Raw genomic sequence first — 25,912 nt, forward strand, 5'->3', positions numbered from 1 at the left:
CGGAGAGGACCAAAATCCAGTGCAGGACTAATAACTGAACTAAAATTTGAACCAAAACAATTTCATCTGAGACAAAATCTTACTATAATCAACTTATAGCCACACTCGAACAGACATAACCACACAGAGAATGTGTCTGGTGTGTGTGTGTGAGAGAGAGAGAGAGACTCGCATGGGAGGGAGATGACTGGAGCATGAGGTGAAGGAGATTTGAGGTGGACTGCACCGATTGCGAAATCTGATCCGCCACTATTGCTTTGGCCGATTCTTTCCTCCTCCCACCGCCGCTTGGCGCTGCCATTCTTTCGTTTGGTTGTGATGAGAGGAATTATGTTAACGATAACAATTAGGAGCTCCGGTACTGAAATTGAAATGGGGAGAAAGAAGAATCAGACAACAGCACGGCAGAACTTTAAGTGCTCTAATTCCTCTCAGCCTCCCTGCAACTCACACGCAATATACACCGCGACCGAATAAATCACTCGGGCATGACCTTTCTCAGCCTCGGGGATTCACTTGTAGGAGTCTTTATCTGAAGATTATTTTTAAACATTCTCTACTTGTTATGTTCAATCTCACGGGAATTACAAATTTTTCTTTGATTATTTAAAAAATTCTAATTTTTCAAATTGATAATCATCTACAAATCCCTTGGTAACATCCCATTACCATTAATTCCATTGCATGAGTTGTCAAGTTACTCCATTACCATTAACTCCATTGCACGAGGTATCGAGTTGCTCCATTGGTAGTAATTCAAAAATTGACATTACAGTTTATAAGTTATAATAAAAGAAAAAACATATCTAATCTAGTAATTCAAGTATGGAAGCAAGTTTATTAGTAAAATATATTCAAGAACACAATCATAAATTAACCATCATCCTTCCTTTCTAGCAATCATTTAAATAGCTGTAGCAAAACAAGAAAGAAAAAAAAAATCATTTGAAGAACTAATTTGGAGAACAAACCGAACAAAAAGATTGTGGGACAAAGAGGAAACAAGGAAAAAAAGGCGTGGATCGAACTACAATTTGACTGGGATATACATGCCAAAACAAGTAAACCTGATATGTACAAGGGAATCACAGATGAAAAATGTAGTAGAAAAGAAAAGCTGCATATATATGCACATAAGTTTCCTCCTCAAACATGCTTTACTCCATTTTTATCTACTTAGAATGACTTGGTCCCCATATACGTATAGTGTTGTCGTCACTTGCTGAAGCTAACATCTCGGGCCGTCTCGGGTTCCAGCTAACACAATTTACAGTCATCAAGTGACCAGACAAGATCTCAATTGGATTAGAACTTCGACGGTTCCATATGTACACCTGATAGAAAACACAAAACCTGTGGCTCAATTGCGTCTCAAAAATCAGAGTTCCAAATACATATTACACCATGATCCCGATAAAGAAATGCAGTTAGTATGAGCAAGTACCTTGGAATCTTCACTGCCACTGGCAATGAACATGCTGTTCAAACCGCCAAAGCAGGATCGTATGACATATTTCTGTTGCCTGTGGCCATTGTATTTAAGTGGTTTCAACCATTTTCCGGCAATGTCCCACATGTGAATTTCTTGGCTGTTGAGGTTGACAATTAGGAAATTACTGTCTCCTGATACTGAAAGAGAGGTAATAGAATGCTCCTCAGAAATGACACGCTCAGCGCTGGTTGTCACGTTCAGTATCCTTATCTCTTTGTCGGAAAATATACTGATGAGATTTTCTCCATCTGGTGTCACAGCAAGATCCAGAACCTTAGGCATGCGCATCCCTTTCCATGCCTTAATCTCATTACCTTCACAGTCCCACATATAAATGCCCTTCTTAGGATCGGAGCTGCCACAGACGAGACGCTTAGAATCAGGAAACCAAGCACAAGAACTAACAATGAAACCATCATTGTTGAATGTGTGCTTGCATGTGCCTGTCTCAACATCCCACAGTTTAAGAACTTCCATATTTCCACAAGTGAGTAGCATAGTGTCGTCTGGACTCCATGCCACAAAAGAGACAGGATTTTTGTGGCTAAGTAACACATTTTGTATGGTTACTTTATTATCATCCTGCACCTGGAAAAATATAACAAGAGCACTAAGGAACAGCAAAACCTCTAAACCAGTTGTAATAAACAGAAAACTCAATGAGTGTAACAATGCATGATGGCGCAATATACCATACTGTCAAACACGAAGAAAATTAAAGTGCAATGAAGAAGCTTGATCCCACTGGAGAAAAGAATCAAAGACCAGTGAAGTTAAGAACAAGAAATATGATAATGTAAGAGGTTCGCAAGCCGGTCAAAGAAATGATCGATCAGGTGCAGCAATGTCCATTCTTTATTATTTATTTATTTACCAGAGGTTGGCATTGATCACATTCTGATCTATTGGTTCTTTACAGATCAAGGATTAAACTTTTCTATTTCCTGAGACCAGCTTTAGATTCCCACCCTTTGTAAAAATTATAATATATCTTATCAGGGAATGATCACAAAAGACAATAGTAAAACAAACATTGAAAGAGAGCATCTATGAAGAAAATGCCTCCATACCCATTAAGTATCTTCGGAACCATGGAACTAAACATGTATGCCTCACCTGATTCGGCAGTTGGAGTCACTCAAGCCACTAAGAGATTAAGTGTCCAACTTCACCAGGAAGCATGCTTAACAAAGTTTAACTTCCTGGACAATGGAAAAGAAGTTGCACAGATGGAGTAACTGTCAGTTCCCTAAACTTTGGGCATCCGAGAACATAAAATCAAATATGTAAAAAATCCAAAATCAAGACCAGTCTTCATGATCTTTTTAAGCAGCAACAGGGGCCCTCAGTATTAGGAATCAAAATATTGAAAAAACTACAAATTACTTGCTCGGGTAAATCGCAGAGCCGAGCGCAAGATATCAATGAAAAATAGAGCAATATTATGTGCTCCTTCATTAAGCCAGTTAAGATTATAAAACATAAATGGAAAATTCAAAAGAAAGTACATTAATGCAGCCTTCTTTTCCTGGATACACGGCAAAACCATATTTCCAGGTGATACTTATTTTAATTCTTATGTTCATAGGGGAAAAAAATTTGCTAACATACATATTCTGTAGATCCATCAATGAAAGTGATAGCCACTAAAGTATCTATAGTTTCTGCTTTTCAGGAAATTTAGACATAAGAGGGATAGATCAGGAATATCACACAAGATTGCAGAAGGAGAAAAGATAGGCATGTAGCCACTGCATGCTGAGATAAGCAGAGCACTTTAAGTTTTTCGTAATTCTTACACATGCAGCTAGAACAACAGTAATGCCTGCTCTAATTGAAGTGGAACCAACATAGCAGTATAACTTATCAGGCAAAAGGATATAGTGAAAAAGTAAAATAAAAGCACACACGGGTCCACATCAGACAACTGTTTGATAAGTTGCTCGGGCTTCATAGCATAGTGACTTAAGCTAAAAACAAAGTATTACAACCAAAATGGGGTTATAGTTGGGCAAATACCCATCTTAGCGTTTAATGTCCCTCGACCTATAAAGAGGAACAAGTAAACAAATCAAATACTAGACTCCTGCCATACACCCCATCACCATCACACAGTACATTAGACAATGTCTCACTTTTATTTATTTATTGGGGTGAGAGGGGTTAGATGAATGGAATAAGTAAGAAGCATAATCCCTTGAGTAGCTTTATAATTGCTGCAACTAACAGAAGGTATAATTAGATACAGGGTAGAAAGCTATTGTTGATTGCATCTTCTCCAACGGCATTCTTATGCATTTTCTTCGGAAAGCAGGCCACATAATAAGAACGTAGGAGGTAAGTATCGATTTTCAATTTACTATCTGATATCAAACCTGATTTTACAGTTGAAATTGTATAGATGTGCTACCTCTCTGACAATATACAATAGGAATGAGGGGGGAATTAGTAGCTACAGACATTTAACAGTTGATAGATTATATAGATTGTCTAAACAGATGTTCAATTCAAAATATTTTGGTAATTTTACACTTAACTACAAATGAACTAAACATTTAAGCAATAATTCCTAAAAATGTATCACCATGTGTCATCAGTATTTGAGGTATTAAACCAGTGTACTAGCAATCACACACCCCATCCTAACTAGCAACTTATTTGAGCTTAAATATATACCTCTGTTCACATAATCCAACTCCACGACAATCTTATTGTTATGGAAAACCTTACTGCCTAATCAGCAGGTGAAGAGATGAAGGGTATCAATTATCAGTAAATTGTTTTGGAAACTCTGCAGGTAAGTCTATACTTTTATAGAGACTATGTACTAATAAATGCAAAAAGAGAAGTCCTAGTAATGGCAGTGGGTCAGATTGCAGTGACAGCTAACAAGAGCACGAAAGAAGGATCAATATCAATATGTCAGTTTTAAAGAATTGCATTCTTCAGCAGTATACATGGTCCAAGTAAGATCAGAAGCTAGAATACTTTTCACAAAGATATTCTGAAGTGGAAGCAAGATAAGAACAACATTTACCTTCCATATAATAGCTGTGCAATCACTTGATGACGAAGCCAAATATTCCCCATTGTTGGAGAACTGAACAAACCATACTTCATTCTGATGATTAGTCAATATCTGCATTAAGATAAAGCAGAGACATGAGTTTAACAAACTGAAGGCAGAAACACATTCCCACATCACTGCAAATATAATCAATAGTTTTCTTAAATTTCTCCCCTCAGTTCTCACATATACAAATGGCACATCAAACCGAAAAGTAAAAAGGTTAATACCATCTGAAATTCTCATCACCATCTCAAAATACTATGGACAGACATTTGTATAAATGTCCTCCAATTATATATAGTTGAGTGCAGGTACTACCCTGAACAACGAATTTAGAAAAGCAATACAACCTTGTGTTATAAGAAGCAGTTGGCAAGCTCTAACCTAACTTCATCACTGAAATTAATAAAAGGACAAAATCAGAAAAAACAAAAAGTAGTTGAAGCAAACAACACAAACGATCTTTTGTCATTATAATTTATTAGTATCACAAGTCTGTTGGTCGAATTAATTGTGCATGAAAACAAGAAACTGAAATTAGTGCTTGAAGGCATGTTCATCATGCATGAACTGAGGCAACATTTGATTCTGAGTCACAATAACTATTTCCTTCCTTAGAAATGATTAAAATCGCTCATTGATTTTCTCGTTTTAGCTTCAAAAGCAACATACAACATTGCATAAAAGAACCTCCAACTAAATAGTAAATACCCAACAGAAATCAGATCCCCATAAAACTTAAACTATTAAAGATGTATTGTTGGTAATGGTCCAACTATGAAGCAAGCAACTAAGTCCAAGTATTTATTTCACTAGCTCTTGTGGAAGATAGTTTTCTTCATAGAGTCTGTTAACTCTCAAACAGTCTGAAACTAACTTTCCCTTTGTTCTTGTAAGTTCTACAAAAGTACTACTTATATCCATATTGAAGCAGTAGTGTTTATACACACCCATGTGATACTGTAATAAACAAAACATCCAAGTCCATCATCCTCATACACAATTTCTAATGTCAAAGTTATACTGAACTCTGTTTCTTACAAAGTTCTACATCATGAGATTATTCAGGAAAATATATAGAATTTTTCCTTGGAATTAATGACAAAGACACCGCATCAATTTCCAGCTATCATTCTCAAAACATCTGGATATGGAAGTCCAGAGTTTCAGCATACAGAAAAGAAGAATGTAACGTAAAGAAATAAATTCAGATCCAGATGAAGTAATTCACCACATCAGTTGCAGCTATATGGAGGCACTTCCAGCCAAAATGAAACTTAGACCACCACAACAATAAGACATCATTCATTCTCCTCTTATGGTAGTAAAATTAAATTCCGAACCAAATCCAGGCTTTCCTCTTTAATTGTTTATCATATCAATGGAATAAATAAAGCTTTATGAATAGACAATCTACAAAAGGAAGAGCATTGTACTTCCCTTTTGCAATCTTATATAGAGCATTAACAAATCAAAGTCATAACACTCCATATTATTACTAGGAATTAAGATAATAAGTTTTCAAATCTGAATCTTATGTATGCAAAGATTATGATTTTGCAGCAAAAGCAAGGGAAATTCATAACTCAACCTGAATGGTCTCTGTTGGAAAGTGATCTCGATCACAGTGGTGGTCCCTATACAGCGATATCATATCAGACGAACTGTGGTATATACAGCTATCAACCTGCGCGCATACAGCCATTTCAACCAAATGTTCCAGCCTTCCCTCGGGCAATGTAATTGGTGGTGGTAAAACTTTTTCCAAGTCCGAAAGCAATCTTTTCCGCAACTCGTGAACTGCATCATAATCAATAAAACCCAAGCCCAGACCCTTCAATGAAAGCAATTCATAGGAAAGCTTGTGAACCTTTTCTTTGCCAATCTTCAAAGCTGAAAGCTGCTTTTGTAGTATGTCCAATGCCAGAGAGATGTCGCCAGAATCCAAACATTCCAACAAGCACTGCTTGAGAACAAGGAATAATGCTGAAGCTCTTGTCTCATTAGTCAAGCAGTTAATCTTATCAAGACTCTTGATACAATCATCCCAATTTGCTTTTAGAATTTGCGATTCAAGTGATTCAAGTTCTGGGGATTTACATGTAATGCAAGACTCTGATTCCAAACAGGCGGCAGACTTACTGTAGCCTAGTGAATATAAACATTGAATGATGATTCGTACCAACTCGTGCTTCTTAATCAGGCCCTTTGGGCCAACCCTAGTTTCCATATTCTCCATTGTCTCAATAACTTCCAAAAATTCTCCAGCCAAATTCACTATAAAATTTCCATCTTCTTAGCAATTGTGATCAGTTTCAATCCACCATAGTCACAAAAAGCCGGTGAATGTTTCTGCAAAATGGACACTTTCAAGCAACTATAAGCACATGACCGGAAACCGCATGCATAGAAACATATCATTTAATAGTTCAAACAAATTGACGGCGTGGCACAAACTAAGCGGAGAGAGATCAAGAATCAGAATTATCAGTATTCTCTGTTGAGATGAAGTAAAACAATAAATCCCCACAATCCAGAAACAATAAAGAAACAAAAAGAGATAAAGTAAAATAAAATCTTGAAAAAATGTAACACTTCAGGATTAGTATCGAAACTCACCCGTCATAATCAATAGAACTGTACTCTCCAAGTGATTGGTCGTCCGCTTCAAGCAAATGAGATTTAAGAATTTAGGGTTTGATCGAAACTCGCGGGAGAGTGAAATTAGGAAAGAGCAGAGAATGAATGTGATGTCAGCTAGCTAGAGAAAAGCGTGCTATCCTATAACATAATTTGTTCGGAAGTTGAACTTTTTAGTCCAACTTCCAAAAATTGCTATTCCCTACGGAATTCGAATTACAATTAGAGAAAACAAGAAAAAAAAAGGTAAAACGTCATTCTGCATTTTAAAAGCTGTATTTGATAAAATTTACATATTTTAAAGGGATAATTACACTCTCATCTTTTAAGATTTTTGTGTAATATTTCTTATAATTAGAGAAATTGCATCTGCACTATGTTTTGGACGAAGATGGGCCAAAACCAATCCAATGTTTAGATTGCAACATTTTACACCTTGTCTATGTGTGTTTTGATTGTTTGTTTTTTTGTCGTTTTTTGCATTTCAAGTACATGTCTAATCATACATATTATTTCAATCACAAACAAAATATTATATATACACATTTATATATATAAATATATATAAAAACGACATGATATGACAACCAATAGTAACTTTTGTATCTCAAATTCCAACATCACACATACACCACTACTTACTTCACCACCACTTATTTTAAACTATTTTATATTACCTCAAAACATAAATTCAAACATACCTTCTATCTCCGACATAAGCATATTGTTTATCTCTATTTTTCTTTCTCTATCTCTAAAATACCAAAACAAAAAACTCCAAGACACAAAAACCAAACACTATGCTAGTATGTTAAGGTTTGCTTTTATCTAACGAATAAGTCCCTTCATTAGTCAACACTTTTTGAATATGCTGATATTAACAAAAAATTATAAAAAAATCTATATTTACTCCGACTGACTTATTACTGACTTACAATAGGTAAAATAAATCTATTTATGACCAAATCACTTTCATACGTCTTTACGCTTTAATGCATGTGAGGAGATGTATTTTTTTCGTTATAAGGATGATTTACTTCGAAAAATATTGTTTGACCTGCAATAAGTCAGTTTAAGTAAATTAAAGATAAATATTAAATTTTATTTAATTTTTTATAAATATAATCAAATTCAGTGAATTTTGACTAATGGATTGACTGATTTGTTAAATGGAAGCAAATCTCAAATATATTAAATGTAATTTTTTAAATTACATAAGGTATATATATATATATTTAGCATCAATGAATATATTTCAAATATATGCTACAGGTTTAAAAAGGATTTAAATGTACTGAATATAAAATTTCAATATATGCAACTTTATGGTGAAATAATAAAAACATATACTGCAGTAATATTCAAAACTCTTAATATAACATATTTTAGGTTATTATAATGATCTCTAACTATGTTTATCGGAATATAAATAAAATAAAAAGAAAACCCTAAGATTTATCTTTTTTCTTGTGATTGTAATTTTAAAGTATGATGTATTGTTTTATTGTTTGGTATTGTAAAAAATATGTATTGTTGATTGTTTATCTCAAAAAAATTGATGGATAATGAATTATATTTCATTTAATTTATTTGAAAAATAAAAAATAGTAAATTAGATATTATAATTTTGTAAAGAAGCTCAATGTGGGAGAAAATTATAGGAAAACTTAAGGTTACAAATAGTACAAGAGACAATCGTCATCGGACCTCAATCCTGGAGGGAGTCCATTAAGCAAGAAAGCTGATGGAGACAAAGAAAGGCTCGTAAGGACCTGGGGCACTCACATGCGGCCAAGTCAACATTGGGAACAATCCATCTGCCACATCGGTTAATATTACTAGGACAACTGCATGAGGGGTAATCTCTCAACCATGGAGGATGTTTGAAGATCTGTGAAAGTTGTTGGATCTATCTTAACTGTCCCACGAATATGGATGGGTTTTTTGTCAAAAAAGGAGTTCTACTGTGGTCAAAATCCTAACCTAAGGACAAAAAGATTCCCCTGATAGCTGGAGTGCATTCTCACCAACAACTGCGTCTCTATGTCCCAATGAGGTTGCACTCTTCCAATTGGTATGGGGCGAGGATTATAAACATGGCGCATTTCCGCTCGTTAGAGGACAACACTCTGTTAACATTTGCACACACAAAAATACTATTGCTTAAAACTCTCTAGCATTGGTTTGTTACTCCCTATTATGCCTTTTTTAGTTTTAATTAATATTTTTTGTTTTCTAACTTGTATGTCAGAATGCTAATGTGATTTTTGTAGATTCTTATCCTAAGACTTGCGTAAAACTAGACCTAATGTTCTCAAGCTGGACTTCCTCAAACGAATAAATTTTTGTTCACACAATTTTTAAAAAATTATTTTTAAAATAAGATTTAATATTTTATAAACTTTAATGAAATATTTTATAAGATCTATAGACTTACAATATATTTTGAATAAATACAGATGAACATTATCTGAATATAGTTGGACGAGTCATTGAAAATTACATATTCCAAAATTGTAGAATATTTATAATTGTGAAACTTATTATTATTTATGATATGCCAAGATTAATGGAAATCATATTTACATTTTTTAAAGATCTTAATATTTAAAATTTTGGTACTCATTTTACTGCTAATTTTATTTGTTTGTTAGTTAGTGTCATCGGAAGATATTTATTTATAATTTAAATATTTAGGAAAGATAAATGTCAAAAGCCAAAAGAAGCAAAAAAGAAAAAGAAAGACAAATTTGCAAAAAAGCCGGATTAGCAAAAAGTTTATTATTAATGCAGACAATCTTCTGATTGGTCCGTACATCTCACGCGTATGAGTGGGCAGTGCACCAGACACACTTCAATTTTACCCGCAAGACAGTCTGCTGGTGGCTCCACCGCCATTAAAACCTCCCCACCTTTCTCTCTCTAACTCTTAACTCAACTCTAACTCTAACTCTTCCCTCCCTTTTTCTCACTCCCCCACTCCCACTCACCCTCTCTCTCTCTCTCTCTCTCTCTACAGTATCTCCCACAATTCTCACCTCAAGATCCTCACTTTTTGTTCCTTTTCTTCCTCTAGCTTTCCCTAGATCCATTTATCGCATTCCTCTGCATTTCATGTTTCGCCCTCTGCTACTGGGAATTTTGCTCCAGATCTCTGCCGCACTTCGTGGATCTGTGAATTGCTCGCAGAAATTGGCTGCATTGTTGTTTTTGAGCTAGGGTTTGCTTTCTGCCGTGCTACAACTGAGTAATTCGTGGTTTTAGTGTGCTAAAATCGATATGCGAAGTTCGAATTTCCGAGGAGAAGTGAATGCAGCTTGTCGGCGGGAAGAGGTAGTCGAGAACCCTAGACAGCTCTGTAGAGTGCTCAACGAAGAAATTGTTATCTGGGAACAACAATGCTAGTGAATTTCATTCTGGAGAGAAGATGCTCGTCTTTTTTCTTCCTCTGCTCGCTCTGCTTCCTACAAATTTCGGTATTTCCTTTACCTTTTGCTGAATGTTTTCCACAAACGTTCTTCCACTTAAGTTTTGAGAATATAGTGGGAGAAGAACGCGAACGGCCTCGAGATAAGTAATCATCTTTTAATTTAGATGCTGGGAGAATGAATCGAAGTGGATACGAATGAACGCTTTGCTCTTTTAACTCGATTTGAAGTTAAATTTTGGTTTACTCTGAGCTTGTATGTTTGCCTACAACTTCTTTCACTTTTCTATAAATCACTTAACCATTTTGAAGAACCCACTAGCGTGAATTATTTGCCAAGAGTAAGTTGGTGGAATGATAAATGATCCGGATAGTCTGGTAGTTTATTTATTCTAGAATCCGCAATCACCACGAATCATTTTACTTACTGTCACACGGTACTGAGTCTATATACTATGGTTGGAATGATAATACACTGAAAAGGTGGTTATATATCCTATTCGGGGGCTTCATATAAAAATGTGGATGGCTTTTTATCACTTAACTAAGGTTATATGCTTCACTTGCTTTCACAGTAACCTTCTTTTTCTACTTTTGCGAGTTTCTATTCCAAATTCAAATTTGACCCAATTGGCATGCTCAGTAAAGGAAAATCTTCACTGTCTGAGAGCTTTGTGAATTGTGATTTTGTCAATTTTCAGGGACGCCTTCACAGCCCATCTACTTGTCTCCATCCCAGTTGCCATCTGTACCATCATCTACAAGGAAGAATTCTCTAGAACATGGTAAATTAGCAAACTTTCCGTCTGTTAAAATGAAATCCATGCACACTTCCTGCTATTGCCTTTTCCGGAAATTGTTCCCTTTCTATTTCTAAAACACAAAGCAAAGATCCAGTGTGAACCAGATATGTATGTTCATTGATGTCTGGGAGTGCTTTTATGCTTTTCTTATTTTTCCATGGCTTTTTCTTTTTGGTTTAATACCAATTCACAGTGGTCTTTTGCAACTAGTTTTTAACATTTCTAATCTAGTAGATGCCATATTACTGTTTGCAGTGGGCGTGGCATTGATGCGGGCATCATTTAATCCATTTATTGCTGTCCGAAGACGAAATTTTAACTATTTACCAGCGGCACCGGCTCCATCTCCTGCATCACAAGGTAATGAAGATTCTTTTCTTATCAACCTCTTAATCCAAAAATTTTAGAGTTTTCCTAATGCAGAACACTACTTTAGTTCCACTTTCTAGTCCTACTCGTAGTACCTTGCCTAGGCATCACCGTCATGGCCACAGAACCAGAACCCATGCAGTTTCTCCGTCACCTTCTACTATACCAGGTAATTTTCTAACAAGTTATCTCTTTTGCTCCTCCCCTAGTCTCTGGCATTAATATAGTCATAGTTTTGTTGTCCTGCACATGTACGGTAAGCTTTAGGGAAATGCCCTGTACTACATGGTTTGCCCATATCTGCAGTAGTCACCTCTGTAGAGCATTTGATTACATAATGTGCAAGTCGTCTTTTCCTTTCCTTCTGTTTCTTTTCCAGTCATTATTTTCACTCCCCTATTTGGTAATGAGAGACATTTGATTAGTGAATATGACAGGTTGTGGTCAAACTTGCGTGGAGCCACTTACTTCAGCTCCATTCGGTTCACCTTGTGCTTGTGTATTTCCAATGAGAGTCAGACTTCTCCTAGGGGTATCTGTCTATGTTATCTTTCCTGAGGTCACTGAGCTGGAGATTGAGGTTGCGGCAGGCACATATCTAAAACAAAGTCAAGTGACCATAATTGGTGCAACTGCTGACGATCAAAATCAGGAAAAAACAGTGGTGGATATTAATTTAGTTCCGTTGGGTGAGAAGTTTGATAATACAACTGCCACCCTAACTTATCAAAGATTTTTGCATAAGAAAGTGCTTCTGAACAGGACCCTTTTCGGTGATTATGATGTATTGAATATTTCTTATCCAGGTAAACTAGAACTTGTTATATTCATGCTATATTATGATAATTTCCATTATAAATACTGAAAACACATTGCACAGGGCTCCCTCCATCACCTCCATCTGGCATTGTATCTGGTGAGGGTCCTAGGGGAAGCACTGGAAATCAGCAATACCCTATTTCTGCTGATTTCGTTGGCAAGAAACAGAAAATGAACCCTCGAATAATCTTTGTCATTGCTTTGTCGGCTTTCGTGCTCCTGGTGATCTGTTTTGCTGCTATTGCTGTCCTCTTAAACTGCAGGAAGGCTGGCATGCCATCCAATGCTGTTGGTCCAGTATTCACTCCATCTATAAACAAAAGATCTGGTATGTCTGCAGGCTATAATTGTGATTTGACTTTGAGCTGTTCTGCATGTTTTCAAAATGATATGTGGAGACTGAATTGGCAACATAAAAAGAAAATTAAGAGCTGAGCTTACACCCTCTATTCGTGTATGAAATAAATTGCTGAAGTTTAATATTCGTTGTTGAGAACTATACAGACAGATTTTGGGTGCCAAAAATATATGCCAACCCATTATAAGGTGTTTCGGTCATTTGTATTCAAATGCTTGTGCAACGTGTCAAGAATATAAATTATTGTCAGTGTGAGATTCTTAAATGATCAAGGCATGCACTAGATGTCATAACTTACTGAAGTGATATTAGCTGGACCTTCATGTCCTGTTTGATATCTTTCATAATAAATTTCTGGTTACCTAATCTCGACTGTCCTGCTAATTTAGATGTCATATCTGTTCAGATTGATGCTGACACATTTTCTCATAGTCTGCTAATTGTCATAAGCATTTGATGTTTTAGATGTGCTTATTTTTCATTTCAACATTTTCTGGGTGTTTCAGGAATAGGATCTATGCTGTCAAGTAGCCCTGTCAGCTCAACATCAGCCTCTCTTATTTCTGCCATGCCTGCTTCTGTCCTCTCTGTTAAAACATTTACCCTTGTAGAGCTCGAGAAAGCCACTGAAAAGTTCAGTCCAATAAAGGTATTGGGTGAAGGAGGATTTGGACGTGTTTATCATGGGATCTTGGAGGATGGAACTGAAGTTGCTGTGAAATTACTGACACGGGACAATCAAAATGGGGACCGTGAATTCATTGCTGAAATCGAGATGCTAAGCCGGTTGCATCACCGTAACCTTGTCAAGCTAATTGGTATATGCATTGAAGGTCGAACACGCTGCTTGGTCTATGAGCTAGTTCCAAATGGCAGTGTTGAATCCCACTTACATGGTACTTATTGTCTTTCATTTTGTGTATGATATCATTGATGATTTTGTTCTCTATCATCAGAATTAGGAGAGACAGAGAGAAATTTTCTCACGCCCACTAATGCCCGCCAGATAAGCATATTTGCAATGCATTTTTAGACTCAATCCAGTGGCTGATGTTGCAGGTGCTGACAGAAGTAAAGGACCTCTTGATTGGGATGCACGGTTGAAAATAGCTCTTGGTGCAGCAAGAGGATTGGCTTACCTTCATGAAGATTCCAATCCTCGTGTTATTCATCGGGACTTTAAAGCTAGTAATGTTTTGCTAGAAGATGACTTTACTCCCAAGGTCTCTGATTTTGGTTTGGCACGGGAAGCAACAGAAGGAAGTCATCACATATCTACTCGAGTCATGGGAACTTTTGGGTATGTTCCATTTGCCTAATGTTGTTAAATTCATATTTTGTTGTCCTGAACCCGACCGCATCTGAAATTTTCGCCTAACCTAGCTGCATGATTTGAACAACTTTCTGTACATAATTCGTTAAACGGTATATAACTGTTCGTAGAAGCTATGAACAAGACATTTCTTGATATCGCGAGATTTATATGCTGAATTGCAGGTATGTTGCTCCTGAATATGCAATGACAGGACATTTGCTTGTCAAAAGTGATGTTTACAGTTATGGGGTTGTGCTATTAGAACTGCTCTCAGGTAGGAAACCCGTCGACATGTCTCAATCTCCTGGGCAAGAAAACCTTGTGACTTGGGCCCGACCTTTGCTGACCAGTCGAGAAGGTTTGGAGCAACTAGTAGATCCTTCGTTGGCTGGGAGCTATAATTTTGATGACATGGCAAAGGTCGCTGCCATTGCCTCCATGTGCGTTCACCCTGAGGTAACTCATAGACCCTTTATGGGAGAAGTTGTCCAGGCACTCAAGCTCATCTACAATGACACAGATGAGACCTGTGGAGATGCTTATAGTCAGAAGGAATCCTCTGCTCGTGATTCAGACTTCAAGGGTGATTTTGCCCCTTCTGATAGCAGTTGGTGGAACGCCGGTGGTATTACCCCTCGTCTAACATACGGGCAAGCCTCCTCTTTCATAACAATGGAGTACAGTTCAGGTCCTCTTGAAGAGTTAGAAAACAGACCATTTTCAGCTTCAGGTTTGGTGGAGAGCGGTGTTGCCTTGCCAATCAGGCACGGTAACAGATCAGGTCCTTTGCGAACCATCAGGAGTAACCGATCTTTTTATAGACTACAAGGTAGCATGAGCGAGCACGGGGGGCTGCTTGGAAAACGTGCTTGGAACCATAACGAGTATGAAGGTTCTCTATAGTATGTGTTTTTAAACTGTACAGTGCCGGAGGACCATTGGCATGAGATGAGTGGTTCTTCGGGTGTAGTTTTACTACTTGAAATTCGCTGGATTTCCTTGTTGAAATAGGGGAAAGTTGGAGGGTTCAATGGCTTCTAATTTTGTTACTCTTGAAATTCATTAACATACCAGCTGTAATTTGGAGTGCCCATGTTGTATATGCAAATTGGTATAATTTCTAACTAATTTGCTTGGAGTGGTTGTAACTTGTAAGAGCATATGATGAAGACTCTATTCTTTGCATGCCCCATAATCCTTGGATGCTTTATTGGGCTCAAGAGTAATTCTTGGTCGAAATTTGGATAAATAGCCCCTTTGTTTATGTTTCTAATCTTAATTTTTAGTTTTAAGTGAAAAATATGTGTTTTCAAATTTGTATAAATTTTGTGTAAAATGAGAATATATTAGATCAGTCGGTGAGATTATATTATATTGAACTCTTAGATTAATGTATTTTCAACAAAAATATATATAAGTAAATATATTTTTACTTTTATTATCGTTTCAAATATTGAAAATAAAAACATAAACAAATATAAGTACCATATTATATATTATTTTACTATTTCATTAATATTGATTCCTTCTTTCTTAACTAAAATCTTTAAATAACTGATAATATATTCGAAAATGTTAATCAAATCCTTTATTATATGATTGAATATTTTTTTAAATTATACACTAATACCATAATTAGTTTAATTTATTCATTGTATTGAATTCGGTTCTACACAATTTTACTACAACTAATTATTATCCAAGCACGATTAGATTTCCTTAACAACGAAGTGATTATGGATAAAAATCTTTTTTTTTTTTATAAATGAATATGGTCAATAATTTTTTTTTTACAAAAATACTTTATGAATTAAAATAAATGAAAGACCAATATTTTTTATTATTATACAACAGAAAAAACAATTTCAAACTCAGCCATGAGCAACCACTCTCTCTTATTTTTCTCCATATCCTGATTCCTGTGCAGCTGACGCTGAATGGCGACAACAATGACACTCCACGCACATCCACCTCTGCCCGTACCTCTAGTCAAACCTGCATTCTCTTTCCCCTACCCGCTTCATTCTCCATCTTCCCAGAGGTACTTTCTCAAACATCATACCTACATTTCAGCTTCCTCTGAAGCCATATCTCGTGTTAATTGTCAAAGTAGATTTGCTAAATTTCTTCTATTAGCTTGATTTAGCGCCTTATGTTGTTTCAGGTTTAGAATGTCGTCCGCCTCGCTGCCTCCTCTCCCAGAAAATCGCGTTGTTGTAATTACTATGCTTCTTACGTTTTCACTAAGAGAATACTGCATTCGGTGTTTGTTTGTTTGTTTTTTTTTTTTAAATATGATGAAGTGGGTTCTGCTTGATTGTGCAGTTGGGTTGCGGAGCAGTGTCCGTCGATTTTTTGGCGGCAGTGGCTTCTTATCCGAACCCTGATGATAAGATTAGAAGCACCAGCGCCAAGGTGTTGCTATTTTACTTACCACACTAGTTACTGATACTGCTATTTTACTGGTTCTTTCATTTTGAGATGGATGTCATTTTATCATCTTATCTTTTTCGGTCCCTGCCTAAGTAATGCTATTACAAAGTCCCCTCTTGATTAAACGCTAGTTTGCGTTGGTCGGAAGTGGCCATAGATCAATATGAATTTTTTTGCAGAATTGTTCTCTTTTATGCCTTGAAGTAACTGTTTAACTTAAAGGAGCCTGGCACAGTGTTTTCACCAGGACAGAGATATCTCTTGTTTTTGAGCTCATTGATTTGGATATTATTATCATTATTATTAAATGGGTATGTATGTTTGTGTCTGTTTGGGGATAGCTTCAAGGAGGTGGAAATGCAGGGAATGCATTGACTTGTGCTGCTCGCTTGGGTTTGAAACCTAGGCTGATTTCCAAGGTCTGTTAATTCCTGTTGTTGCTCATCTGATATGGTTTGGGGATTCATGAACTTAATGAACAGTTTGAATGTGGCATTTATTCACTAGGTTGCTGATGATCCTCAAGGTAAAGGAATCTTGGAGGAGCTGGAGGCTGATGGTGTCGATTCATCATTTATTGTGGTAAGAGTTTGACTCATGAAGTTTTAAATTTTGTAATTTGCAATACTACTCTCAGGCTTGCCTTTGTTAACAGTTCTGCCTTATTACTGAAATTAATTAGAGTCTTTCGACAATTTGTAGTTAATCGAGCAGTTGTTATGAAGTTTGACGGCCATATATAGAGTTTACTTATGATTGTAATTTTATATGCATTCTTTTTGCTTTTAGGTTTCTGAAGGGGGCAATTCACCATTCACTTATATCATTGTTGATGACCAAACGTGAGTGTTTCAGCTTTGTGGCCTTATTTTAATATCTTTGTTGGTCTCATCAGACATTGACTGATCTGCCTGTGTTTATTCATAATCTCATTTTCCCTTTTTTTAATGTTTCACTTATAAAATCAGACGCCATTTGTTTCTCAGTTTTTGTAAAGTTATATGAGAAACTCTTATTTCTGGATCATGTTGTGATTGTCCCAATAGAGAAATCAGTAATTATGTTGAAATTTTTGGCTAGGAACTTAAAAGCATATTGGCACAAGTATAAGCTTGCTACTCTTGTAGCCTAGAGTTGCGTGCATAATGTAATAGAAAGTTTTCCCATTTGTGGGGCCATGGCTATGACCATCTAGTCCTTTTCTAGCATTCTGTGGCACTGAATAGCCTTCTTTACTTTCCATGAGCTGAACTATCCAACAGTTTTATTATGCCTTTTATTGAACATGGATGATGATAGATAATTAGTTACTTTACTTTAAAAGAAAGAGAAGTTCATACTAATCAATATGCAGCATCAATTCTATCATTTTTATTTTCTTACAGGAAGACTCGAACTTGTATTCATACCCCAGGATATCCTCCCATGATACCTCAAGAGCTAACAGAATCTAATTTGGTAGCAGCACTTGATGGTGCGAGGCTAGTGTATTTTGATGGAAGACTGCATGAGACTGCTTTAGTTGTGGCTCAGGAGGTGATTGTCACTGGACGTTTTCTTGTTTTCTTTAATTTGTCTTTATCTCTGCCAATTTGATAGTCGCACTCTCTTGAGAGTAAACCATACCTGTCTTAATTTTCCAGTGCAGGCAACTCGCCGTGGTATTCCTATCCTAATTGATGCAGAAAGGAAAAGAGAAGGGTTGGATGAACTTTTGAATTTGTCTAGCTACGTCATATGCTCAGCAAAATTTCCACAGGCATGCTTGACTGCTGTTATACTCTATTTCAGATATGTTCATCTTCTAAGTTGTTTGATTTAAATGATAAGTTGCATGGTTGCACCTTGCTGTCACCATTTGGCTGCAGTGGTGAGTCGCAGAATTCCCTGCTTCTGTAGACCGGTCTCTCTCTATTGGTGATTCAAATGGTCTGTCATTCATTGAGTGTTCAACATTCCATGACTGCAAACGTGCACTTTGTTTCAACTTGTTTATTTGTATTCCTTTTGAGTCAACCACCATTTTTGACAAGATGAATAAGGGTCTACTGAGCCATGGTTGATTTTACTTTAGATGGATGCTGCTGGTATTTGTTTTTTTTCTCTGCTTTCACGCCATATCGTTAGGTTATGATTAACAGTGTTATAATGACAATTCAATTGACTCAAATGTCACTTTAGAATTTTGAGTGCACCCAAGACTGTTGTAAGGGAAGACAAATAATTCGGAAGCTGAAACATTATTCTGATGCAGACATGCTGGGAATCTATAGCAAGGGTTTAGTATAAATGAGTGGGTGAACTGTCATGCATGCCTCTAAACTATAATTTCAATGATAACCTTTGGTATCTTATACTAGAACGTAAATAAGCTTCTGCCTTTTCTTTTCCTCATAGGCATGGACAGGTGCTCCGTCTATCCCCAGCGCACTTGTTTCCATGGTTCTAATGTTGCCAAATATCAAATTTGTAGTAGTCACATTAGGTGAAGATGGCTGCGTGATGCTGGAGAGGTCAAGTGGTATGTAAATATATTGCTGCTATGCTGTCAATTGTTAGTTGTTTCTTGAAGAGTTTGATGCTCAAGGGAATTTTGATGTCTCTACTTCTTTTCCTGTGTATCTTGCATATTATTTAACATTTAATTCATTGCAGAAAATGGTCTGTCTGAAGAAGTTGATGTGGATGATTTGTTGGAGACACTCAAGCATAAAAAGGATAGTAACTCAACCTTGCCAACATATGTATCATCGGTAATTTCCCTTTGCTAAGATTTTCTTTATCTTTCCCTTAACGATTTTACTTCCCGACATTATTGACAACTTTAGGTTTGTTGGTGATATTTCCATATCTCAACTCTCAAGGTACTTATTTAGCTTCAAGTGTTCTGTTATGAACGTGAGAAAAATAATGATTATTAAACTGCTTAGTGCATTGATGAGCTTGTAAGGCTTCTGTCCTACATCCTCTTGCAGAAAAGATTGATCTGTTGATCAACTACTTTAAGGGAAAGAAAATCACATTGCTTAACTAATAAACTTGATGTAGTTTCTTAAATAGCTTTTATTATTAACCTACTTGCTTCTCTTATTTACATGTGAAGCTACAGAACAAGTAATTCTATTCCTACAATGTCCCTATACCATCACTTGGAACATTTCTTACCTTTATTCTCAGCTTCTATAGAGGAGTTCAGCCCTTGAACGTCTAATGGCTTGGGCAATATGTTAGGATGACCTCTTCTTATTCGTTTTGAGAAGCATGTTTGAAGTTGAAGTCTGCTCAAAGACACGTGCATGACCAGTACTATACAGAAGAGTACCATAAAACTGGAATTCCTTCCCTGTACATCACCTGACAATTAATGTGCTAATGAAAGAGTTCATGTACCGATCACTTTCATATCTGATGTCATCATTGCAAAGAGTCTGCTGACTGATTCTCCTCCTGTGTTCAAACTTGATGTTAAACAAATTTTACTATGCAGTTGTTTTATGCTCTTGTGGTCTCTCTTCAGGCTTTCTTAGCTATATATTACTCAATAGCTCTCTTATAATTGCATTTCTTCTTTATACTTTTTTGTTCTATGAATATCAAATTTCTTCTACATTATGTTTGTTGAACATATATGGTGCTTTAGGGTAGAAATGCCAAAATTGCATGACATCGTTCATCTATTAATTACTAAATTTCTTTCTCACCATACATCTAGGTGTCATTCGCATTTTGCTAATGGATATTGAATATTTGAATGATTACTCATAATTTTATCTAAATTTGCCCATTCGTTTTGTTTGATGTGTGATTTTATATTTTAGAGCCAGGTGAAATTACACGCAAAGGGTATAGGGACTGTGGGCGGCAGGTTGCTTTTAGGAACAGCTGAAAAGATTCCACCCTCAGAACTTGTTGATACTACTGGTGCTGGTGATTCATTTATTGGAGCAGTCCTTTATGGTTAGTAAAGCAATAACTTTACTCTTTTTCTATTAGCCTATAGCACTTGTGCTTGTAGCTGAATCAATTATTTAGTTCAATTGAATCTGCTGTTTTCCTCCGGTCATAGCTCCATATCATGTCGTCATGTCTTTTTGCTGTCCCTTCAACATCCCTCATCCCTCCCCCCACAAAAAAATGCTAACCAAAGAAGGTCCTTTTCCTCAAGTTGTTTGACACAGACAGGTAGGACTCACTAAATTTTACCATACCGGTTTGGCTCAGTTGAAACTATATTTACCTTACTGTTGGTTTCAACTTTGTAGCCCTTTGTGCCAACATGCCGCCAGAAAAGATGTTGCCTTTTGCTGCTCAAGTGGTTAGTCCTAGCTTTTCATGGTGTCCAAACAGTTGAAATCAAGACTAAGTTACTACTATCTAATCTAATATATATGTTATGGCAATACAAGAACAAGCTCCTTACACTCCAATGCTCCTCAAATTTCAGGCTGGTATTGGTTGCAGAGCCTTGGGAGCCCGAACCGGTCTTCCACACCGCACAGATCCTCGGTTGAGTTCTTTTTTACTCTAGAGATCCCAAGTGATGGCCACAGTAGGAAAAGAACAGCAGCATCTTGCCATCAACTTGGTCTTTTTCTTATAGTATTCCTCACAGTGTTTTTCTGGACCGATATCCTTATATACCTCTTGCAATTCTTGCATTAAGACAACATTAGTATTTATTGAGATGGGCTTTTTGACATGCGCTCTTAACTTCATATTCAAATTGGGGTTAAGCCAAATAAAAGGCCTGCCTACTTCCCAACTTGGCAGTGATAATAACAATATAGAAATGAAAACATGGTTGTCTTGTCACACATTTTCCATGGTTTTCACGGTTGGGACCGGCGACGGAGAAGATATATCCGAGCCAATTATTTATTTATTAAAAAATTTATAAAAATAATATTTTTTAAGTCGTAATTTTTTTTTAAAAAAAAGCCGTCCATGACTCAAATGCGGATATTTTTTTTTTAAAATAGAGGCTGAGTCAGATGACATCCACCACCTCAAGTCATGGATGTCATCCACACCTTACTTTTTTTTTAAAAAAAAAAAAATACATTAAAATTATTAATGATAAATTTAAATATTATAATTACAATAATTTGTTCTAAATATTATAATAAAAATACAAATATTTAAAATGTCCGTCTGTTCCACAATTGCGTCTGTGGCGTTGATGTCGAGGTCTTCTTATTTTCTCGCCCATGTTTTTTATTGGCTCATTTTGTTCATTGTTATAATCACCATTAGAATTAATATGCAACCAACTTGATGATGCTGCAGAAATTAGACTCCACATTATCACGATATGCACTAAATGATGGGAATAAAATTGGTGAAATGTTATATCTTGGTGCATATGGTTGATTATGCCAGGGCCAAGGTCAAAATCTATATGTGAAGAATAGGTTTCTGCTTGGCTTGGCATATATGGAGCCGATTGGAACCAATTATCTTGTGGCGGTTGAGGCACGTAGTAATCTTGAGGCGATTGTGCATATGGTTGATTATGCCAGGGCCAAGGTCAAAATCTATATGTGAAGAATAGGTTTCTGCTTGGCTTGGCATATATGGAGCCGATTGGAACCAATTATCTTGTGGCGGTTGAGACACGTAGTAATCTTGAGGCGATTGAGGCGTACATACTGTAGAAGGACCAACTATATCCATCCCAATATCGTCATATTCAATTGAACCAATAGACATTCGGCTAAAACTTCTCCTTTGCCTGTGGGATGTGGTGGGAGCATTATCGGATGATGTTTTGTTATGGCTCATGTGTTAGGGCTTCCTTGATTATTTATATTCCATATGCGAAACGGTCCACCAATTGGTGGGTAACCTTCAATATCTAGTAGGCTAGATGGACAAATTGCTAAAAGGTTATTTACCTCTTCTATTTGAAGATTGTAGAAAAATAATGAATTCTAATGTAAAAAAGTGTTTAAAATAAAGCATGTGATATATATAAAACACCATAATTTGCAACACAGGTGTATCTCCAGGTTGGTATCCGCTTTCCACACACCTGTTAGTAGATGACGACACGAAATGACGTGTTATATTATTGTATCATTCCCAATACCCTCATTCTGTATCTTTTCTGTTAGAAATGGGTGGCCTTTGTACGATCGTGTTATATCGTCTTTGCCATCTAGTGATGTATTGTATGTGTTGCAGATTTCAATCTATGCCCGTACGATTGGAATGGGTGATCTTATGCAGGCTCATGTCCTAAGTATCTGCCGTTTCTGGAATATTTGCCTCATCCCCGAATTGGTGAAGGACCCGTTCGGGATGATGCATTTCCACTATTACATAGAATATTAAAGGACATGTTGATCTTCACAGTTAGGGGTTAAAATCAATTGCGTAGGCCATAAAATCTGAGTCTATGTCATACGGCTGCCAGACAAACTGTAATAAATAAACCGATGTAAGTTAATGTGCACTTAATTTCATATAGATGTATGTAATGTCTTGAATATAAGATACTTAGTCAGACTACATCTCATCCAATACATCTCTTATGACCCTGGCAGTTGTTGTAGTGTCCGAGTGAAATTGTGCTCAAAATTCCATATTGCATCATATGATGTTGCTGGGAGCAAAAGATTGTTATTTGTTTGGACTTGGCCCATATATACATGTTCCACACCAAGTCCAGAGCGAAATGAAAATACGTGATCAGGCCCAAATTTGCAAAAATAATATAAACTCGTGTTATTACTTTAAAATAATATTTGGCTACAAATTTAATAATTCAATATTACATGTAACAACTGTAACGCGCCACTAATTGCAGCTCTATCTTTGGTGCTAGCATTACATAATTGAGGTATAAAAATGTCAGGACAACACTGCCCCAACTGTAGTTCTTAGCTTCTATTATATTTTCTAATTCTGTAAAATATAGTAATAGCACTAGTTTTTCTGATGAATTAGGACATATCACCCTATCTAGTAGGAGCAATGCAACTGCATGTCCATACTGTACGATAATTTCATGCAGTATATTGGGAGTAATTTCGACCTGTGCTATGTGAGATATAATTGCATGAGTTTGCAATCGTGAATCGTTGGACGCTTTCGCACTTGGTCGAAAATCTAAATACGTCAGGCAGTATTCCTGTCATTCAAAGTTGTTCGGTCGAGATCAATCCCTGTCACGGGCTCGCCATCTATGGGAGTGCCTAGATTATTTGGATATCTTATAGGGTAATTGTGGCTTCCCCTACACGACAGTGTGTGTTTCAGATCGCTACCTCTCCACCAATGCTGTGATAAGATGACAATTATATGCAAGCTTGCCGCACCTATATCCGCTATAAAATTCTATTTGGTGTAATATTTGTTGCACACGAACATGAAGATTATGCTGATGGAAGTGGTGCAAAAAGGCACCATCCGCACGACTAGCCTTCAGTACATCATCAAGGTCACCATCAAGAATATCATCAGACCTGTGCTTATTGAGACAACACAGTTCCATCACGTGGACCATATATTGCTCTTCTATCCATTCGTAAAAATATATTTTTTTTAACACAAAATAAAATAATTGAAAATAGTTGAGAGTTGGTGAAAATGAAATAATTGAAAGTAGCTAAGATTTGGTGAAAATGAAATAATGGAAGGTTTTGAGTTGCTGAAAATGAAACAAAAAACGAAATTTATAGCAATTACAAGGTAGATAAGTAATTTGACAAGTCATATTAAATTGTCAAAACCACGCAAAAAATAGCGTTGCCAGTAAAGTTGACAACATTTTAAGGCTGACGTTAGCGGGAATTCCACTCTTGCAGCGGGATTCCCACATCATCTCAAACATTTGTGAGATTTATATCTTTATTTTCTTCTAAATATGTTGATTTCATCTTCTCGCATAGAAATTTTTATGTATTTTGATGGTGAATTATCTAGCGATGGCTGGTCTGTTACATATGATCAGATGCCTACTGTGGCGATAAGGATACCTCGTTCATCAACTTATGCTCAATTTTCCTATCAAGAATTTTTATCAGAAGATTGGTGTTGATAGCAATGAATACTTATTGAAAGTATCTACAAATTATTCATGTCAATATATCTGTTGCATTAAAGAAGCTCTCATACAAATCAAAGATGGCGATACTTTATCATTTTTCTTGGACCTTGCCGCTGACTTTCCCATTATGGAAGTATACGTTGAATCACAATAAATTCATTTGGAGGTTAATCTACAAATGAGCCAACAGTGGGGAGAAGTTAACCCACAAATGAGCCAACGGTGGGGAGAATACATGGCGCTTTTGGTTATCCAAGGATTCCCTTCTAGTTCTAACATCGATGATTTGGCAAGTTCTTCTAATCCAATTTTGGTACAGGGTACTTTTAATCTCGATTTTTATGCAGGCACTTCTAATTATGACGCATCATATTATACTCTGAATAATGTCGCTATTACCCAAGGCTTGGAAAATTTTGATATCCATTACACAGGGCCTACCTAGTCACATATTCACGTATTTGAAAATTTTATACCCACTGAGGATGATGCAAAAGACCTTATTGCAGACACTTTTGCAAATTTTTCAGATGGTGCTTCTGAACCAGATAAAGTGGAATGTCAAATTTTGCCCGAAGATGGACTAAAGGATGTTGACATAAATGTTATGGCTGAAATTGCACAATGTATGTCATAATCTTCTGAATCGGCTATAGCAAACAAAATTACTCAGCAAATATTTTACCGCTCTATACCATTTTTTGAACAAATTTTCGGAGATACATGCGGATTCCATTAATGTGACAACTTTGAAGTATGCAAAATTTTATAATACTAATGGAGACATGCTTGATGTGGGAATGCTTTTAAAAAATAAAGAATAGTTAATAGAAGCGGCCAATGATAACTCGATACGATATGCACGTTGCGAATATTTTATAACTGAGAGTTTGAAAGCCAAGTAGAAAGTGGTTCGTAAGCACAACACCACGTATATATATATATATATTTGTATCGTATAAGCATACATAATTAGTTGATTGATTAATTTTTTTTCAAATATGTGGTGTAGATGAGAGCTTCGAGAAATTTTAAAATCAAAGATTGGACGTTGGGCAATAATCAAATATGGGGGCGACCATACATGTATTTTAAATAATATATTCTTCGAACATGGTAATTTAGACAGAACTTAT

General features: G+C 36.3%; 4 protein-coding genes across 7 annotated transcripts in view; 2 read left to right on the top strand and 2 right to left on the bottom strand.

Annotated features, from left to right (window-relative positions):
- The window catches only part of LOC105165687 (tobamovirus multiplication protein 2B), a 2,433-nt gene extending 1,890 nt beyond the window's left edge, over nucleotides 1-543 (bottom strand). Inside the window, exon 1 of one of the 2 annotated variants that reach the window (XM_020694399.1) lies at nucleotides 169-543. In XM_020694399.1, the coding sequence (XP_020550058.1) occupies nucleotides 169-301 (133 nt within the window). In that variant the 5' untranslated portion in view covers nucleotides 302-543. The remainder of the gene's footprint in view (nucleotides 1-168) is intronic. The other variant, XM_011084777.2, reaches the window with a different exon arrangement.
- Nucleotides 870-7,396, bottom strand: LOC105165688 (WD repeat-containing protein 26). Its single transcript, XM_011084778.2, has 5 exons — nucleotides 7,182-7,396; nucleotides 6,154-6,914; nucleotides 4,530-4,631; nucleotides 1,445-2,080; nucleotides 870-1,334 (listed from the first exon to the last, which is right to left on the bottom strand). Exons 2-5 carry the CDS (start codon nucleotides 6,799-6,801, stop codon nucleotides 1,173-1,175), a joined length of 1,548 nt encoding a protein of 515 aa, XP_011083080.1. The 5' UTR covers nucleotides 6,802-6,914; nucleotides 7,182-7,396; the 3' UTR covers nucleotides 870-1,172.
- On the top strand, nucleotides 10,130-15,557 carry LOC105165689 (receptor-like serine/threonine-protein kinase ALE2). 2 transcript variants are annotated; one of them, XM_011084779.2, is made up of 9 exons: nucleotides 10,130-10,678; nucleotides 11,331-11,414; nucleotides 11,688-11,792; nucleotides 11,869-11,970; nucleotides 12,227-12,607; nucleotides 12,682-12,948; nucleotides 13,485-13,874; nucleotides 14,038-14,278; nucleotides 14,476-15,557. In XM_011084779.2, exons 1-9 carry the CDS (start codon nucleotides 10,630-10,632, stop codon nucleotides 15,194-15,196), a joined length of 2,340 nt encoding a protein of 779 aa, XP_011083081.1. In that variant the 5' UTR covers nucleotides 10,130-10,629; the 3' UTR covers nucleotides 15,197-15,557. The 2 variants fall into 2 exon arrangements, with proteins under 2 accessions (XP_011083081.1, XP_011083082.1); XM_011084780.2 differs by having other exon boundaries at nucleotides 12,239-12,607.
- LOC105165690 (ribokinase) lies at nucleotides 16,159-21,423 on the top strand. 2 transcript variants are annotated; one of them, XM_011084781.2, is made up of 13 exons: nucleotides 16,162-16,334; nucleotides 16,458-16,509; nucleotides 16,619-16,708; nucleotides 17,068-17,145; nucleotides 17,234-17,308; nucleotides 17,516-17,568; nucleotides 18,112-18,262; nucleotides 18,375-18,485; nucleotides 19,124-19,247; nucleotides 19,382-19,479; nucleotides 20,545-20,683; nucleotides 20,989-21,041; nucleotides 21,171-21,423. In XM_011084781.2, the coding sequence occupies exons 1-13, from the start codon at nucleotides 16,231-16,233 to the stop codon at nucleotides 21,252-21,254; spliced, it is 1,212 nt and encodes a 403-aa protein (XP_011083083.1). In that variant the 5' UTR covers nucleotides 16,162-16,230; the 3' UTR covers nucleotides 21,255-21,423. The 2 variants fall into 2 exon arrangements, with proteins under 2 accessions (XP_020550041.1, XP_011083083.1); XM_020694382.1 differs by lacking the exons at nucleotides 20,989-21,041; nucleotides 21,171-21,423 and adding an exon at nucleotides 20,793-20,923 and having other exon boundaries at nucleotides 16,159-16,334.

Source organism: Sesamum indicum, linkage group LG6 (genome assembly GCF_000512975.1).
Source record: "Sesamum indicum cultivar Zhongzhi No. 13 linkage group LG6, S_indicum_v1.0, whole genome shotgun sequence".
Taxonomy (NCBI): Eukaryota; Viridiplantae; Streptophyta; class Magnoliopsida; order Lamiales; family Pedaliaceae; genus Sesamum; species Sesamum indicum.